At 39.1% G+C, this 19,658-nt stretch overlaps 1 protein-coding gene across 10 annotated transcripts in view; it reads right to left on the bottom strand.

Annotated features, from left to right (window-relative positions):
* ankrd26 (ankyrin repeat domain containing 26) overlaps positions 1 to 19,658 on the bottom strand; it is a 77,160-nt gene that overhangs the window by 46,150 nt on the left and 11,352 nt on the right. For 5 of the 10 annotated variants that reach the window (XM_061924888.1, XM_061924885.1, XM_061924889.1 and 2 more), the window contains exons 7-20: positions 13,963 to 13,999; positions 13,808 to 13,880; positions 13,671 to 13,722; positions 12,030 to 13,336; positions 11,690 to 11,861; positions 8,669 to 8,712; positions 8,497 to 8,587; positions 8,258 to 8,362; positions 1,791 to 1,867; positions 1,653 to 1,716; positions 1,409 to 1,456; positions 1,114 to 1,335; positions 966 to 1,040; positions 816 to 880 (exon numbers count right to left, since the gene is read on the bottom strand). In XM_061924888.1, the coding sequence (XP_061780872.1) occupies positions 816 to 880; positions 966 to 1,040; positions 1,114 to 1,335; positions 1,409 to 1,456; positions 1,653 to 1,716; positions 1,791 to 1,867; positions 8,258 to 8,362; positions 8,497 to 8,587; positions 8,669 to 8,712; positions 11,690 to 11,861; positions 12,030 to 13,336; positions 13,671 to 13,722; positions 13,808 to 13,880; positions 13,963 to 13,999 (2,432 nt within the window). Of the gene's footprint in view, positions 1 to 815; positions 881 to 965; positions 1,041 to 1,113; positions 1,336 to 1,408; positions 1,457 to 1,652; positions 1,717 to 1,790; positions 1,868 to 8,257; positions 8,363 to 8,496; positions 8,588 to 8,668; positions 8,713 to 11,689; positions 11,862 to 12,029; positions 13,337 to 13,426; positions 13,588 to 13,670; positions 13,723 to 13,807; positions 13,881 to 13,962; positions 14,000 to 19,658 lie in introns of all 10 variants that reach the window. The other 5 variants (XM_061924886.1, XM_061924890.1, XM_061924893.1 and 2 more) reach the window with 5 other exon arrangements.

The raw sequence follows: 19,658 nt of genomic DNA, 5'->3' as shown, positions 1-19,658 counted from the left end.
ATATATATATATATATATACATCCTGAAAATATGCAAACAAAACTGTGTTTAGATAATTGATACTTCAAACTTGCATAAATAAATCTTAAGGAATATAACATAACTTGGCTTCTGAGAGCTTCAAAATGTAATGAATAAAATGCTAAAGTTGTTGATAAACAAGCAATTATTTTAATAATTAAATATACCGGTAGTCATTTTAAATGAATTATTATGATAATTTAAAATTAATTATTTCAAATATGTTTATTTTAATGTATAATTCTATGGCTGGATGTAATAAGGAGTCAGAAAAAATACAAATAAAAATACAATTAATTTTGATGTTTTTAGCAAAATATAGTAAAAATGTATTTCGTTTTTGTTTTTTTAAATTAGTAAATATATTTATTTTTAGGTAAGATAAACATAATAATACAATTTATCTCTAGTCTGGATGATTTAGTTCTTGTCACCCTGTTGTCCTCCCGTCGTGAAAAAAGGCTGTCCTCACTCAGGTCCGCATGGAGCTGGAGGAGGCGTGGCCTCCAGCTCCGGCTGAAAATCGGGAGATTTTCGGGAGAATATTTGTCACGGGAGGTTTTCGGGAGAGGCGCTGAATTTCGGGAGTCTCCCGGAAAATTCGGGAGGGTTGGCAAGTATGCGTCTTGGTGAAGATTGATGATCGGTAATTTTTAGGTCTATTTTTTTAATGCCTGGCTGGCGATCGACTGACACACCCTCCCTGATCGACCGGTAGCTCACGATCGACGTACTGGGCACCCCTGATTTACAGTATAACACTGTGCGTTGGTGTCACTTGGTTGTCTCTCACCTGCTGTTGCTGCTCATCAGACTGCAATGGGCGTTTGCTGCCACTTGTCGAAAGTACAGGGGAGCCTAAGAGCAAATAGGGTCTTTGTAAAAAAAAAAGAAAAAAAAGAATGTGCACTTTAGAGAGATTGTTAAAAATGGGTCTACTTACTTGCTATAACTGCTGCCTGAGTTTGGTGATTGTCCATTTTGGCCTCATTGCATGGTGAAGCTGAACGGTCTAATTCTAAATAGGTGAAAAAGGATATTTCAGATGAAATGATGTGATTGGACGTTTTAAAAACCTGCGTGAAGCTTACTGTCGCTCTCTTGAGGCGCCATCTTCTTTGTACGAGGTTGGGCATGAGGAGCCTGTTTCTCATCGGTTCCAACTTTCCTCGGTGTAGCAATGGCCGCTTTGGGTACCACTTCTTCCTCCTTACTGATGCATTCTGGGACTTCCTTTGGTGCTGGGCGTGTCTCGGTGCATCCTGGGAGACTCCTCTTACTGGCATTGCTGGATGTATCCCACTCGGACCCATCTGTAGAAAAATGGCTGTAAGTAAGGTGTCCTTTACGTTAAGGCCAGCTTGGTGTGCCCAACTCACAACCGACCTTCAGCATAGTCAAAGTCTCCCAAACCAAGTTCTTCCATCAAGTCTGCTAAGGACGCAGAAAAACATAAAGACACAATCATGTATACCGTATTTTTCGGAGTATAAGTCGCACCTGCCGAAAATGCATAATAAAAAAGGAAAAAAACATATATAAGTCGCACTGGAGCCCGGCCAAACTATGAAAAAAACTGCGACTTATAGTCCGAAAAATACGGTACTTTAATTGTTAAAAATCACCTCACCTGTCTTTTCGTTGACTTTTCCTTCACATTTGCTCAAAAGCAGTCCCCATTTGGTGTTTTCACTCTAGTGGTGTGCAAAGATATTACTATTAGATTGCGTTAAAAAAATATCGATTTGTGTAGACGTGCCAACCATACCTCTTTTTGTGTGCCACCCTCCTTCTGAACACTCCCATTATCGTCGTCTTTATTTTCGGCCGCAGGAGAACGAAGGCCTGTTTTTAAGGAGACAAAACCATTTTGGTTTATTTAAGTTGATAGAAGAGCTTCAGCTATCAGTTATTTTTTGGAACCAAGTGTAATCGATTGATAATTTTTTCCCGATTATTCGAGTAATCGGATAAAACCTCAATGCATATTAGGCCAGGGATGTCCAAACTACGGCCCCCCGGCCTCTTTAATTTGGCCCACGAGGAGTCATGAGTTCAAAGAGGAATCTGACACTATAAATTAGGGGTCCCCAAACTTTTTGACTCGGGGGCCGCATTGGGTTGAAAAACATTGGCCGGGGGCCAGGCTGTATATATAAATATATATACATATATACATTGTCTTTATAATCTGTTTTGTCATTTAACATCAATTAACGTTGATGTTCATCAACATTTAACATTGTCACGTTATCGATGGGAAAATACATTTTTAGACAATATGATTTGCCTGAGCGGCTAGGAGACACCGAGAGTAACAAGCGGTAGACAATGGATTAGAAAGGAAAGACTTAAAAAAATAAATTAAAAAAAATTAAAAAATAACTTGTGACTTCCCGTGGGCCGGATTTTGGATGCTGGGGGGCCGGATCCGGCCCGTAGTTTGGGGGCCTCTGCTATAAATGGTAGCACTTTGTTGCCATCTTGTGGTCAACGTGAGAAATTCTATAATCAATACACTTTAATTAAGCCCTGAATTAATTCAAGCGCAGCATTTACAATGCAAACAACCTTCCCTTGTCATGGTGTTAAAAAATCAAAACAAAATCCAACCAGCACAAAAAGTCAACAGACATGGTCACACATAACACAACCTGCTCACTGATCTTTGTGGATATTACAAAATGTCCAAGCATCATAAAAAATTTAAAATTACATCCGTTTAAATACATTACAAGGCATGATGGGATAAATGCTAAACACTCGCTCCACACTTATCCATGTTTGGTGCATTTTAGCTGCTTGATATTTCTGATTGATTGAAACATTTTAAGGAGGTTGTCATGGAAGTAAACAAAGTCGGAGTTGAACTTTAACATACTATATATCCAATAATATTAATAATCAATTATATATCCGTTATATCATTATATGTACAAATCATCAATCCATCCATTTTCTACCGCTTGTCCCTCTTTGGGTCGCATATATGTATATATATATTTATAACTTTACATGCAGTCGACTTATGGCTTTGGACCTGGACCCAAGTTTTTTAGCTCAATGCGGCCCCCAGGGCAAAAAGTTTGGACACTCCTGTATTAGGCAAAATAGTTGAAATAAACAACAAAATATTACTTGTCATAACCTTCATTCAGTGTTCTAATAACTGCACATCAGCAACATATGAATTGCTTTTTTAACATGTGTGCATTAATAAAATATTAAAAAATAAAAATAAAACTCTTTCACACCTACAGATCTCTGCAGCGGCCGAACGGAAACTACAGTATGTCCGCATATTTAAAGTTCTAGGAATTCCAAAAAAATCGATTTTATCAGTATTTATTACCATAGTTGCACGTATAAAACAAATAATCAAAGCAACAGAAAAGTATCAAAACTGTTTTATAATCAAATTAAATGAACCTCGAGGCCCAACTTTTCCACTACAGAGGGGCCCGGGACCCCATCAAATACTAAGACTGAATTAGTAATCTTACTCTTGATTTTAATCGTAATAAAAATGATGTCTAAACTACTTCCAGTTTACAACCTTGTCAAATTATATGAAACCATGTAGATAGATAGATAGTACTTTATTGTTATTGCGGTTATTCATCCTCTGCTCAAAAGACCTAACCTTGATCCTGACCTCATGGTAAACTACCGACCGGTGTCCCACCTTCCCTTTATTTCGAAAATCCTCGAAAAAATTGTCGCACAGCAGCTAAATGAACACTTAGTGTCTAACAATCTCTGTGAACCTTTTCAATCCGGTTTCAGGGCAAATCACTCTACGGAGACAGCCCTCGCAAAAATGACTAATGATCTACTGCTAACGATGGATTCTGATGCGTCATCTATGTTGCTGCTTCTTGATCTTAGCGCTGCTTTCGATACCGTCGATCATAATATTTTATTAGAGCGTATCAAAACACGTATTGGTATGTCAGACTTAGCTTTGTCGTGGTTTAGCTCTTATCTTACTGACAGGATGCAATGCGTCTCCCATAATAATGTGACCTCGGACTATGTTAAGGTAACGTGCGGAGTTCCTCAGGGTTCGGTTCTTGGCCCTGCACTCTTTAGTATTTACATGCTGCCGCTAGGCGACATCATACGCAAATACGGTGTTAGCTTTCATTGTTATGCTGATGACACCCAACTCTACATGCCCCTAAAGCTGACCAACACGCCGGATTGTAGTCAGCTGGAGGCGTGTCTTAATGAAATTAAACAATGGATGTCCGCTAACTTCTTGCAACTCAACGCCAAGAAAACGGAAATGCTGATTATCGGTCCTGCTAAACACCGACATTTATTTAATAATACCACCTTAACATTTGACAACCAAACAATTACACAAGGCGAATCAGTAAAGAATCTGGGTATTATCTTCGACCCAACTCTCTCGTTTGAATCACACATTAAGAGTGTTACTAAAACGGCCTTCTTCCATCTCCGTAATATCGCTAAAATTCGTTCTATTTTATCCACTAGCGACGCTGAGATCATTATTCATGCGTTCGTTACGTCTCGTCTCGACTACTGTAACGTATTATTTTCGGGTCTCCCTATGTCTAGCATTAAAAAATTACAGTTGGTACAAAATGCGGCTGCTAGACTTTTGACAAGAACAAGAAAGTTTGATCATATTACGCCTATACTGGCTCACCTGCACTGGCTTCCTGTGCACTTAAGATGTGACTTTAAGGTTTTACTACTTACGTATAAAATACTACACGGTTTAGCTCCGTCCTATCTTGTCGATTGCATTGTACCATATGTCCCGGCAAGAAATCTGCGTTCAAAGAACTCCGGCTTATTAGTGATTCCCAGAGCCCAAAAAAAGTCTGCGGGCTATAGAGCGTTTTCTATTCGGGCTCCAGTACTATGGAATGCCCTCCCGGTAACAATTAGAGATGCTACCTCAGTAGAAGCATTTAAGTCCCATCTTAAAACTCATTTGTATACTCTAGCCTTTAAATAGCCCCCCTGTTAGACCAGTTGATCTGCCGTTTCTTTTCTTTTCTCCTCTGCTCCCCTTTTCCTTGAGGGGGGGGGGGCACAGGTCCGGTGGCCATGGATGAAGTGCTGGATGTCCAGAGTCGGGACCCGGGGTGGACCGCTCGCCTGTGCATCGGCTGGGAACATCTCTACGTTGCTGACCCGTCTCCGCTCGGGATGGTTTCCTGCTGGCCCCACTATGGACTGGACTCTTACTATTATGTTGGATCCACTATGGACTGGACTCTCACAATATTATGTCAGACCCACTCGACATCCATTGCTTTCGGTCTCCCCTAGAGGGGGGGGGGTTACCCACATATGCGGTCCTCTCCAAGGTTTCTCATAGTCATTCACATCGACGTCCCACTGGGGTGAGTTTTTCCTTGCCCGTATGTGGGCTTTGTACCGAGGATGTCGTTGTGGCTTGTGCAGCCCTTTGAGACACTTGTGATTTAGGGCTATATAAATAAAGATTGATTGATTGATTGATTGATTGATTGATTCCTTCAGGAGAGTTCCCTCTGGAATAATCACAAAGATTATTAATAAGGCTTAGGTCAGGCTGATTAGTAAAATAAATACTAACGAAATATACTGCTTAAAAAGGGACTCTTAAAAACTGATGGAAAATAAATGTACATACATGTTGTGCTATAATAAATAAAAACAATGATATATAGGTTTCTCAAATAAACAGTCAAACATTTTTAAATACAAAACAAAAATACAGCTTTGCCACTTTAGTCATAATTTTTGCACTTAAGATACTCCTCTTCAACTAGCTCCAGACTTCTTCTGTTTTTTTATATTGTCATAACTGCTACAAGTGGTGGAAAAGTGGGTTAACAACTGAGCACCGCTGCAGCCCAAATGGACCTAAGCTAAGAAACAGATATTTTTGGGGGGCGCTAACGGCCCAAATATGGGCTACCGGCCCTATGGTTAAGAAACATTGGCTTAATCTTTGCAGCCCTAGTTGATATATATTGTGCACTGTTGCATTGAGCTGAACTGTCTTGTCCTACCACTTTGCTCCTCACGGGGGACTGCAGCAAAAAGAAGGGGTTTCTTTTCCACCAATATATCAAAAGTCAATACTGTACCTATCAAATAGCGGGGCTGTGAGGTGTCGGGGCAAAGGACTTTTAATATTAGTGTCTATATGTCTACATTTCTGTCCCATGACGGAAAATAATTGAGAACCACTGGAATAACCCAGAAGTTTAAAGCAAGTCAGTGTCAAGGTGAAGTCTTTCAGTCACCCCAGAGATCCCATTTGACTGATGAACTCACAATGTAGCACAAAGGTTAACTGTAAACAGGCATGAGCAGTGAATTGTGAAATATGAAGCTCTTGGTTGATCAGATGCGCTAAAGAAAACGTATGGTAAAAAGATAAACAAATAGTTGCAGTTTGTTGGATGAGTGAACAAGAAGAAGCATTCCCGTGCACGTGAGCTCACATTTAAACAAGATGGTTAGGAATAGGGGTGTCCCGATCCAATATGGGTATCAGATATCGATTTGATATCAGCAACAAAAAACAAAAAAAAGTATCAAGATTTTATTGGCTTGCATGTAAAATCTCCCATATAAGCGCTTTGACACAAGCAGTCCTGCAGCATGTTTACATGTGCATAGCTGGGCAGCCTCTTAACATTTAAATGTCCTCCAATAGCCATTACAAAAGCTAGCCTAAAAGGCTATATGGCTGGGCTACTAGAAGCTAGCATCTATAAAACAGCTAAGCACACATACGTAATAAGTGTCTTTCATTGAACAATATTGCAGTCTAAAACAGCAAATACTTAGTTACATATTACTTACACATACAAAGTCTCCGAGGTAGAAGCGTATTAGAAAGTATCCAGTAACAAACGTGTCCGCATATTCAACTTACTACGTCAAGAGCTTAACTTAAATTATCTTTTAATACTGGTATCATATTCATATTTATTGTATCTGCTGATGTAGGTTTGTTGTTTTTGTTGTCCCTCATCGTCTTGTCTCCACTATTCCCCCCTCTGTCTTCTTTTTTCCCCTCTTTCTATCCCCTCCTTGTCCGGTTACTCAAACATTCGATCAAGTTGTATACAAATAATGCAACATGAGAAGTATCCCACACTTCTCTTTAGTAAAGTAAATATGTAGAGCAGATATCAACAATATTATTTGCCCATGTGGCTGGACAGGACAGGTTAAAAAACAATTACCACTCTACTTCAACTTAAAGACAGCATACATCCATTCCAGATAGTTAATAATAAATAGGTTAGTGTTTCTCTGTTCGTTCGAATAACTTCACTTGATCTTTTCTAATCTCTTTCTCTGCGTCTTTTCTAACATTCCACAAAACAAAATAATGAAAATATGTATGATTCCTGCTGATATCGTACTAACTGTGACGATCGGTCATACTCACGTCGGGTTGTGTTTTCTTGGTTGGTGTTTATTTCCTGTCAGCGCTCTTATTTTGGTTCCATTTCTTGCTTGGCTCCATGACTGCTGTTTCCCCTCACCTGCTGTTGATTGGCAGCCTGGCCACACCAGTTGTCAATCAGCTGGCTGCTATTTATGCCTGCCTCGCCCTCCAGTCAGGGCTCGATGATTGGTTTCCTGTCTCCTGTTTTCCTGTCTCCAGTTATCCTATTTAAGTCATGTTTTCCTGCAGCGCACCTGCCATCTCTGCATTTTGGGCTTCCCTACCAACAGATTATGATACTAATTTTGGTATTGGTCAATACTCAAAGCTTGAATATCGGTATCATATCGAAAGTGGAAAAAGTTGCATCAGGACACCCCTAGTTAGGAAATGCACTTCGATCCTATGTTATGCTAAATGCAAAGGTATGTATCGCAGTTACTTTGGTGATCAGAAAATCTCAACAATAACTCTACAGTATGAATGATGTTGACTTGACAAAAAATGTATGCCCTTATGTTCATTAGATTAACCCTGTAACACCCCTTAGATGCTGTGTGCTTGAAAGAAGGCAACGTTTACATTTTCATATTTTTCCCTCCTAAAAATGGAAGTGTAATGTCTTTATAACAAACATTAGGGCATGTTGGTGTGCAGATTCGGCGGGCTAATGTGCAACGTGGAGTAATGCATGCTGCATGCACACATCTTGAGTGTGAATGAAGAGACAGATGGTCAGGCATCGTGCACAGATAACATGCTGCTGCCTGAAATCAGCACGGGGACCATTCCATTCCTACCCTCCTCTCCCAGGCCGCCTCTTAGCCCACCTTTACTCCACCAAGGCTCCGGCATCCACCTGCCTGCTCCTCCTCCTCTTAAAAATGAGGGAGTATATAACAGGTCTACGAAAGAAATGGTTGTTTTCAGTGAGTACTGTGGTCAGTGTGCCGAACCTCCCGTATTTACCTCCCGTTTCTGCAGCACGAAATGATTCAATTGCAATAAGAAAAATAACATCTTAAAAGTGAGAACTTACCGGTACCTTCTTCTAATGTGTCTCCAATGGCAGGTGTCTCATCTTGATTCTCTGCTTTCATGCTTTGTTTGTCTTCACTGTGGTCTTCATGCTGGTATTAAAAAGATAAAATATGTTGTGCACACACAATTTCTGATGCAACAAAATACCAATGTGTGTTTTTTAACTCAACCTCGGAATCCCAAGAATCTTCGTCTTCCTTCTCTTGGCCCAAAACTGTATAAATCACATTCATATTTGTCAAATATTAAATATAATGGGAGTTGCAGATTTGTATTATACAATATAATTAATAATCAGAGCTTGAACCAGTATATACATATTAAACTTTTTTTTTTTTTTTTTTTTTTATAATTTAATTAAATTTGGTGTTTTATTAGTTGGACTAAAATTATCAGAATTATGAAGAAATTGTGTGAATCTATAGAATATACATTTTTCTTTAACTGTTTAAAAAAAAAAAACTTTTTAAGAATTCATTAAATATTAAGGTTGGACTATTATGGCACAAATAATAATCACGGTTATTTTGATTGAAATTGTAATCATGATTAATTACATGATTATTCATCAATTTGAAAACATGAGTATTTACTGTACCACCAAAACTCAACTTTAAATATAGTTTAAAAAAAAACCTGGATATAAATTAGTAACGAATAAACCACAACAAATAAAATAATAATAATAGCAATAACAATAGCAATATAAAACACAATTAAAATATTTGTTTATGTTTTAATTAAGTTTTTTTCTACCTTTTACACTTATTTTACCACCATAGAGTGTGTGCTTTTTGTGTCAAATAAAATTTGATAAAATGTTTATTTATTAAATGTTAAAATTCTCACATTTGTTGGTGCAATACCTATTTGGACAATTTTGACCAGTATTTTATGTCAAACCATAATCATTTTGTAAATGTCTCGATAACTGCTTTAAGTACATTAGGCTTGTGTAAGGTACTTTTTTTGAAACCTTTATTTTGTTGGCGCCGTCAGACCGGATGGGGCGTACAGCGCTATTATTTTGAAAGGGGGAAGTGTGCTATGCTGCTGTTCTCGGCTTGACGGGTAAAGAGGCGACTCACTTGAGGCTGTTAAAACATTTTTAAAAGAAGAGCGCCTTTCAAGTTGCGACTTGTTTGTACATTGATGTTACATCGACGATGTCGTTCACAACAACACGAGCAGATGAGATGTGTTGTTAGTGTATGGATTGTTCTTTGTTAACTTTAGCTTCGTAGTTTAGTTGCTTTTTTAAATGACTGTCTACCAGGATGGGCGGTTGAGTGTGTCAGAGATAAATGAGCGCTCCCAGACGTTATTTTTCCCAACAAATTTCATGGAAGCTACTTTTATACCCAATCATGGCACCCACCTGTTCCCAATTAGCCTGTTCACTTGTAGGATGTTCCAAATAAGTGTTTGATGAGCATTCCTCAACTTTCTCAGTCTTTTTTGTCACTTGTGCCAGCTTTTTTGAAACATCTTGCAGGCATCAAAATTCCAAATGAGCTAATATTTGCAAAAAATAACAAAGTTTGCCAGCTCGAACGTTAAGTATCTTGTCTTTGCAGTCTTTTCAATTGAATATAGGTTGAAAATGATTTTCAAATCATTGTATTCTGATTTTATTTACGATTTACACAACGTGCCAACTTCCCTGGTTTTGGGTTTCGTACATGTTGTCACATAATACATGTCGGAAATTCTTGTTTCCCTAAACAAATCGCAACTCCGCCAGCACTCATGCAGCCCCAGACCACGGCCATCACAACACCACCGGCTATCACCACCATGCTGGACTGTAGACAAGACACAATTATCTTTCTACGCACTTGGTGTTGCCAGATATTTATACAGTCATTTCTGTGAGTTGACTTTTCAGTGTACAGTGCAACCTTGATAGACGAACTTTTCGGTTTACAAGCTTTTAGATTGTGCCAAATATATGTGTATGAATGCTTAATTTATTAATTATGTGTGCCGTTGGCAGCCATTTTGTGCCTGCTCGTATTAAAGAAATTGGCTTCGTTCCACAGCACATTTTTAATTGTGATGAAAACGGACCTTTCTGGAAAATATGCCTAAGCAGACTTATTTTACAGCAAAAATAGAACAAACTTTCGTTCAGTGGCGCCTCTTCCAAAGCACACACGCATACGCGAATACCCTCCCTTCTTTCCCTCTATTGGCTCCTTTATTAAAATGTTCATAATTGTAGCAATATGGTAGTCAAAGTTTAGGATTTTTGTGATTTCAGATCGTTTGTGAGGGCACCAAAGGGACTTTGTTATGCGTGTTGGCAGAGCAGCGCATACAAAGTTTTGGCTTGCTAATAAAGAGATAGTTGATTCATCACATCCTTATGTATGTTTAATGTTGTTAGACAGTACTGTATAACAACCTTAACTAAAACATGGACTAGAACCCATCATTCATATTTACATTGTTTCTTATAGAGAAATTTGCTCCACCATACAAACGTTTCGATTTTCGAACCCTGTTCAAGAACCAATTAAGTTTGAAAATTTCCGAATTTGGAAGTTTCCACTGTATAGTAAATCCTTACTGCTATCAAATCTGTACACTGACTACTGGAAAATATATAAGTTTCCTTTTGATAGTATTGTAGATGATATATTAAAAAGGCTTGTTGAAAGTTGAAGGCGGTACTCACTTTGTAAAATAGGGTGGCATGTAGGGCTGTGAATCTTTGAGCACCACACGATTCAATTCGATTCTTGGGGGTAATGATTCGATTCAGAATCGATCTTTGATTTAGAAAAATTCGCGATTCAAAATCAAAATTTTTTAAATAACATTGGGTGCCAGTTCTATGATTAACTACATTCCTTTATAAAATAAGTTAAATTTATATGTTACTTAAAAGAAACGTGTTTTTGTTTGATAAAATTCTACCCAAACATTTAATGAAGTCAAATACAAATAAGGCAACAAGAGAAGTATCCAACGCTTCTCTTTTCTAAAGTAAATCTGTACAGCAGATATGGGGATCTACATCAACAACATGCTTTGCCTGAGTGGCTGGACAGGACAGATAAAAAGAAATGAACGTTTTAAAACATTTATTTTTGATTTTTTTTTAAATCAATCAAGAGTCGTTACAAGCAAGAATCGCAATTAATTAGAAAATTAAAAATTTTTTGACACCTTGTTGCATGCGTTACCTTTTTTCATGTCTTTAGGAACACCTGGCGTGCCATGCAGGAGACCACCGCTTTCTTCAGGCTCATCACCTGATAAATCCTCTTCTTCCTCCTGTTCTTGTTCTTCCTCCTCCTCCTCCCCATCCTCTTCTTTGTCACTATCCTCACTCTCTGCATCACTGGATTCCTGTGCCTGCATAGAAACATGTGCTGATGAAATAACGTAACAGGCGGTTAATGGACTGGGAAAACAATGTGAGGAAAAAGTGAGGAATCCAGACACCCATAGCAGAAAAGTCCAAGGTGATAAAAGAGAAAGAAGCAGCCACAACACTACCTAGTAGTCCTTAACTAGTTGTACCTGGTTGTCGACACCGTCAATGTGTCTATCGCCTGGATGCATCAAGCTCTCTACCTCATCTGGCGAGTCCAAATCAACATCGTCAATGTCTGTGTGGGGCAAGGCTTCAGAAAAGACGCTCTCATGTGAATGACGACGACCAACGCCGACGCCGACATCAACAGGCGGACTCTCTTCATCCATAACTTTGTTTGAGGACTCTTCTGTCTGAGGATTCGTAGCTCCATCCTCAGTGATACACTTTTCTTCTGCTGCGATGGCTATCTTTGGAAGTTCGGAGAGACTTACTTCCTCCACCATCTTATCTGCTGGACTTTGAGCTCTCAAACTGCTGGGTGTAGATGGGCATGTCCTTATTAGCAGATGCACACAGTCATTATCATCGCAGCTACTCTTGCGAGCTTGTTGGCCCTTAGAGAGTTGGTTTCCAGTATCGTTCGCATCCTCATTTTCCGGGGAATCGGTCACTTTTGCATTTCCTCCAGCAGCTGGTGGACCGTCGTTTTCAGACAGAGAATCCCAATCGGAGTCTGCGACACCCGCTGTAGGCGGTCTACTCTCGGGTGGTTTCTGTTCATCGTTGGTCGTTTTTTGTGGTGAGCTACCACCACAATTTGAACGCGATGTCTCCCTTGCAGGATCTTTTGCTGAGTCGTCAGATTCCTCTAAGGAGGAGCCCCATGACGACCTACGTTTTTCTACTTTGAACCCTTCTTTATTTGAGCCCCCATCCTCACTATCAGAAGCCCTCGCTCCCTGAGGTACCACGTTTCTTTGGCTGTAGGGTGCTAGTGCACCGAGAACGGTCCGAACGATCTCTTGACTCGGCGCCGACTTGAATTCCCTGCCCATGCTGTCGTCCTCGTCTGAATATTTGGACTCGACTCTAACGGCCAACACGACACAATCCTGGTCGACGTCTAGCGGACGCAGCGTTTGAGGACATGGTTTTACAGCTGCTGAGTTTTCCTGAGGCTCACCCGTACAAAGACATGGATCATTGCTGCTCGTGGATTCGAGATTGTGTACGTTCTGAGCTTTTCTTCCAACAGCACTCACTTCTGGAGGAGACAGATTTTGCCTATCTTCTACAGAAGATGAATTGGACTGAACTGAAGCCAAACAAGAGTCATCATCCTCTTCTTCTTCTTCTTCTTCTTCTTCTTCTTCCATCTCTTCACTCTCCTCGTCATCTTCCTCCTCTTCTTCCTCAGAGCTTTCGTCTTGCGAGCTTTGGGCCTCAGATTCCGAACTGGACTGACTTTCTGAGAGTTGCTCTAACGGATGACCTTTGCTGGAAAGATGCTCTGCTTGTTTTTAAATATTTAGAAAGAGAGGTAAAAAAAAAAAGGAATGATGTCAAAGGAAAGCGATAGAAAAACAAACAGACATGTTACCTTTGAGTAGGTTGGGAGAGGGGTAGAGGTCATCTGGGAGGCTTGGGAAAGGAAAGGAAGAGGTGAGGGTTCTACTGGGGGTTTACTGCTTGCGACTCTCGGGGCGCTATTGTCACTCTCAGATTCTGAACCACTCACGGATTTGTCAAGCACTGCAAAGGCTACGAAGGTTATAAGAACAATTACAATAAAAACAACAATGAAGCTAAGGGAGGGTCACCAAGACGATTATATGGACAAGTACCTTTTCCTCGTTGGGATTCAAGCATTTTCCTGAGGTTCATCTTTGGTGGGGTCTGAAAATAACAAGCAACTTATTTGCAATATCAAGTTGGTAAATCGAAAATGACAGGTGCACTAATAAACCTTGACTCGACCGACCTTTTCCACTACGAGTGATTCACAGTCATCCTCAGAGGAAGCCCATTCTTCGGTGCCGCCTTTTTTGGAGATACTTAAAACCCGACAGGGACAAAGCAGTCAAACACTAATGGAGTGTAGTAGGTATTGATGAGAAAACAACAGCGTGAGTTTACCGGCTTAGTGACTCAGCCTGAGAATTGTCCTCGAAATCTGAAACGATACGAAAGGAACCTCTTAAAAATAAATACATGCATTTTAAAAGCCCTTGCTAACATCTTGGCTCGAATATAAGACGGTATTTAGTGTCAAAACACGGCCTAATGGGCGACGTCCAAAATACTCCAGTTGAAATGGAATAAGTCCATAGAAATGACCCAAGACCGAAAAATACACCAACACCATTAAAAACACAAGTGATGGAGAAAACGCTGCAAGTTAAAGGTGCCGTTTGTAGTAATGTGGCCAGAAATGGTACTGCAACCACAGTCAAAATTCTGTCGTCCCCTCCCACTCTCCATGACTGAGGTTGCCAGACACGCAGCCGAATCCGAATCCTACTCCAAGGAACTTCAAATGGCGATCGACGAGTCCTTAGCTGTAGGTTTCTCTTGTTTATGCTTCTTGCAAGATGGTTTACTAAGTAATTATGCCACATTTTACTGATGTCGAATAGGCAAATATATTTGTAAAGTTACGCAGCAATATTTTAGTCGGATAGGCCTACTTTGATGGCAAGCCAAGTTCCAACAGTAAAATAACCGCCACATTTTGTTCAGCATAACTCCATGTTGCATCCAACTTGACACACTGCATTCTCTTCCATGTATGCACATCACCATCTTTCAGTGCAGAGTGCAATTCTATGACACAACCCATGTTACGCATAAATCATATAGCCTACTACCAAATCATTACACGTAATGCATTATATTGTGCCAAGCAAATACCAGCCCTGATGCACATACAGTACCAGAAACCACAATTAGCCGTGCTAATGTTGGAACGCATTTCCTCAGCGTATCAGCATATTGAGAACGAAATAGGCACTGACACTACCCATATCCACATAGGTTTTATTTGTCCAAAATATATTTTGCAGGCTAACAGGCATATATTTCCCCCGTTAGCCTGTATGTTGATGTGTCATTGACCAGGCTAGCATGCTAAATAAGCATTACACTAGGTCGAGCTGAGCATGACACTAAGCATTTGTTGCAGGAACATACTAGCTTTGTTAGACAATACATAGGAAATGTCCATTTCCATTTATTACAAGTAATAAGAAAACCTAAATGCCTGACTTACCTATCAATGAGGAAATTAGCAAGTTTGGCGTCAGATGAAAAAATCTCCGCCTTCAATTGTCTCCATCTTTCAAAGTCATCCCCGATACAAATCCTCGTTTTGTTCCTGGCTTTGTCATGAATAAGTTGAGAATCGTAACGACGCCTTTTAGATTTACTAAGGTCTGACATGTTTAGTAACTTTACCAGTGGCAGTGGCTAGACGAAGAGGGCGGTGCGTAACTGGCAACCTGGATGTGACACACTCGCAAGACTTTTTAATTGGTCAAACAGTGGCGGGTGGGACATCAAAATTAAAACAACAAGATTTCAGGGCTGTAAATCTAATTTTGAAATGAGAATATCCCGGCTAAACTACCTTTATCAGTTATAAAGGTATTCAAAAGAACATGATTTATTAATGCCTTTTGACATATCAGGGCCATTTAATGATGACTTGACATGAAATGATTACATACGGCACCTTTAAAAATGTTAGTCACATGAATGCTGCAGGATCAAAAACAAAAGCAAAGGAGCTAGAGTATGCAACATATTTTGTTCGAACTGATGGAAGATTATAAATCATGCCTCTCCCCTGGATAGTAGAAGGTTGTGGACATAAACCGAGAAGTTGGTCAACTTTGACATCTAACTTAAACCCGGAGATGATGAGAAAGACACAAAATGACGCTCGTTTGCACCCACTTTTTTTAACCATTTGCGAGGATTATTATTTATTCTTCATCTAAACAGGAAGATATAAACATCCCATCAGTCGGCAGCCCAGCGAGAGCAGACGTTGTACAGTAAGTGTGTGTTTTATGTTAGCCTCTCATGAAGTTTTGCATGATTAGTAGGGCTGTGAATCTTTGGGCACCACCCGATTCGATTCTTGGGGTAACGATTTGGTTCAGAATCAGTTCTCGATTTAAACCGTTGGGTGCCAGTTTTATGATTAACTACATTCCTCCATAAAATAGACAAACCGCTAATAGATATGTTTTTATAATACTTAAAAGAAAAATGGTTTTGTTTAATAAAATTCTACACAAACATTTAATAAAGTCAAATACAAATAAGGCAACAAGATAAGTATCAGATATGATCATCTCAACAACAGTAGGATTTACCCGAGTGGCTGGACAGGATGAATTAAAAAAAATGTAATAAAAAATTGTAATCGATTTTTTTTTACTTTTTTTTAATCGATTAAAAATCAGTGCAAATAAGAATAGCGATTTTTACACCACTAATGTTTAGTAGTAGAAAAGCGAACGTTACGATAGGTATGCGAAATAATTGCGCTGTCGTATGCTTAAAATGACCAAAACACATAAATATTACATGTTATTATGAATGTGCCTGTTACTATATTACATGTATCATCATCATGTATATAAAACCTTGATGTAGGTGTTTGGATGTTTTTAGAGCGCTTTATAGGCGGAATAAAGCGACTCGCATTGACTCCATTGTTAGCTGACTTTTACTAACGTTTATCTACAAGTTGGAATGCATAAGAAAAAGAAATACATATGTTCTTGACTTACATAAGGATTGTGAATGACGGACACATTTCCAAAGAAAGTGACGTTCCCCTTTAAGTTCGAACTATACGCTACTTTGTATTAGAAATGGCAACAGCGGAGGATGTATGTGCATGTACAAGCCAGTGTGCCCCAAAACAAGAGGATAGAGTGTAATGACAAAATTAATATTTCAGTAATCTCTTGTCTAAAATCAAGAGTTTATGTGTGCGGCTTTGTCTTCATTACACTGGTCTGTTTTTTGTCCTAAGATAAGACACTGTTATGACACACTGATGCATTTTTGGAGTCTGCTAGAGACGACTCCAAACCCCAACCTCCATGAATAGGACAAAGACTGCTCCAATGTTGGTTGATCACTAAATTATGAAGCGTTTGTCTTTACAGTCACGCCTCTCTCCAAATGGGTTTCTTCTAGGATTGATGTTGTTAACTCCTTAACCCACTGTTTAACCAAAACATTCCTAGTTTTTGCTAATATCACAATCAGATCAAATGTGTTTTGCGCTTCTCTGTCCCCCTCCCAGGAGGCAGGATATTTTGCCCCAAGCCCTCCTCTCATCAAAAGTTATAAGGTTGAGTAAGTTACTTGTCTCTCTCTTGATCTCCTCCTTGCTCTTCTCCTTTCTGCAGCAGCGAAAACCCGTTCTTCTTTGTAGTCTGATGTTATTTGAGTACTCAAAAAAATACTTGAAAATATCTTAGTTTTTCTCAGGACAATTCTTTGTTGAATATGAACAATTCCAAAACAAGAGGAAGGAGCATATTGACTACATCTTCGGATTACAATGGCACACTTGTGCAAAGCACTTTGGGTACCGTATTTTTCGGAGTATAAGTCGCAACGGAGTATAAGTCGCACCGGCCGAAAATGCATAATAAAGAAGGAAAAAACATATATAAGTCGCACTGGAGTATAAGTCGCATTTTTGAGGGAAATTTATTTGATAAAACCCAACACCAAGAATCATACTTGCCAACCTTGAGACCTCCAATTTCGGGAGGTGGGGTGTGGGGGGTGGGTGCGGGGGGCGGGGGCGTGGTTAAGAGGGGAGGGGTATATTTACAGCTAGAATTCACCAAGTCAAGTATTTCATATATATATATATATATATATATATATATATATATATATATATATATATATATATATATATATATATATATATATATACATATATACATATATATATATATATATATATATATATCCGCGACCCGAAGGGAATAAGCGGTAGTAAATGGATGGATGGATATATATATATATATATATATATTTATATATATGTATATATATATATATATATATATATATATATGTATATAAAAGAAATAATTGACTTTCAGTGAATTCTAGCTATAATATATATATATATATATATATATATATATATATATATATATATATATATATATATAAATAAAAGAAATACTTGAATTTCAGTGTTCATTTATTTACACATATACACACACATAACACTCATCTACTCATTGTTGAGTTAAGGGTTGAATTGTCCATCCTTGTTCTATTCTCTGTCACTATCTTCCTAACCATGCTGAACACCCTCTCTGATTATGCATTGCTGTGTGGCACGCACAAAAGTGCTTTCATCAAATGCACTAGGTGGCAGTATTGTCCTGTTTAAGAGTGTCACAACATTGCTGTTTACGGCAGACGGACTGGTTTACTGTAGACGTTCTTTATATTGTGGGAAAGCGGACTCAGGTCCGCATGGAGCTGGAGGGGGCGTGGCCTCCAGTTCCGCTTGAATTTCGGGAGAAAATTTGTCCCGGGAGGTTTTCGGGAGAGGCGCTGAATTTCGGGAGTCTCCCGGAAAATCCGGGAGGGTTGGCAAGTATGCCAAGAATAGACATTTGAAAGGCAATTTAAAATAAATAAAGAATAGTGAACAACAGGCTGAATAAGTGTACGTTATATGAGGCATAAATAACCAACTGAGAACGTGCCTGGTATGTTAACGTAACATATTATGGTAAGAGTCATTCAAATAACTATAACATATAGAACATGCTATATACGTTTACCAAAAAATCTGTCACTCCTAATCGCTAAATCCCATGAAATCTTATACGTCTAGTCTCTTACGTGAATGAGCTAAATAATATTATTTGATATTTTACGGTAATGTGTTAATAATTTCACACATAAGTCGCTCCTGAGTATAAGTCGCACCCCCGGCCAAACTATGAAAAAAACTGCGACTTATAGTCCGAAAAATACGGTACATTTTTAGCATATATGGATAATCCGCTGACGTCATGGGTTGTGCAAATTCCAAACAGCTTGTTTGGCGGAGGTATGTAGGAAGGCAAGATTGTTTTATAAATATCTCCGCAATGCCTCCATGGTTTGATTTCATATTTTCGGGACTTATGCAGATCCCAAATACACAAAAGCAGGTACCAACAGGTAAGAAAAGTTGGCTTTGCAAAATAGGACACCTTTAAAAGCCATTTTAGACCAGTGGTCCCCAACCACTGGTCCGTGACGCACTTGCTACCGGGCCGCACAGAAACATTTATTAATTTAGAAACTACCATATTTTCTCCGATTTAACTTTGGCCTGTCCCACTAAACACACCAATAAGCTTGTTAATAGATGTGTATTACAACTCCTTTGTTAAAGTACATGGGACAATGCACATTAATGGACATATAAAATGTTAATGTGCCAGATTCTAGCCAAAGGCTCATTTTTCATGCTCATTTTTTTGCTGTTTTTATCTGCCACACGTGGACAGCCCGGTGGAAAAAAGGTCGGGGAAGCCTGTTTTAGACTGCCAACCAAGTTGAAATGTTAATTGTACCGTATTTTCCGCACTATAAGCCGCCCCGGGTTATTAGCCGCACCTTCAATGAATGGCATATTTCAAAACTTTGTTCACCTATAAGCCGCCCCGGGTTATAAGCCGCACCTACGCTGCGCTAAAGGGAATGTCAAAAAAACAGTCAGATAGGTCAGTCAAACTTTAATAATATATTACAAACCAGCGTTTTAACAACTCTGTTCACCC

The sequence above is a fragment of the Nerophis lumbriciformis genome, linkage group LG29 (genome assembly GCF_033978685.3).
Source record: "Nerophis lumbriciformis linkage group LG29, RoL_Nlum_v2.1, whole genome shotgun sequence".
Lineage (NCBI taxonomy): Eukaryota > Metazoa > Chordata > Actinopteri > Syngnathiformes > Syngnathidae > Nerophis > Nerophis lumbriciformis.
Note: the sequence above shows the minus strand (reverse complement) of the source record. Positions and strands in the feature narration are given on the sequence as shown.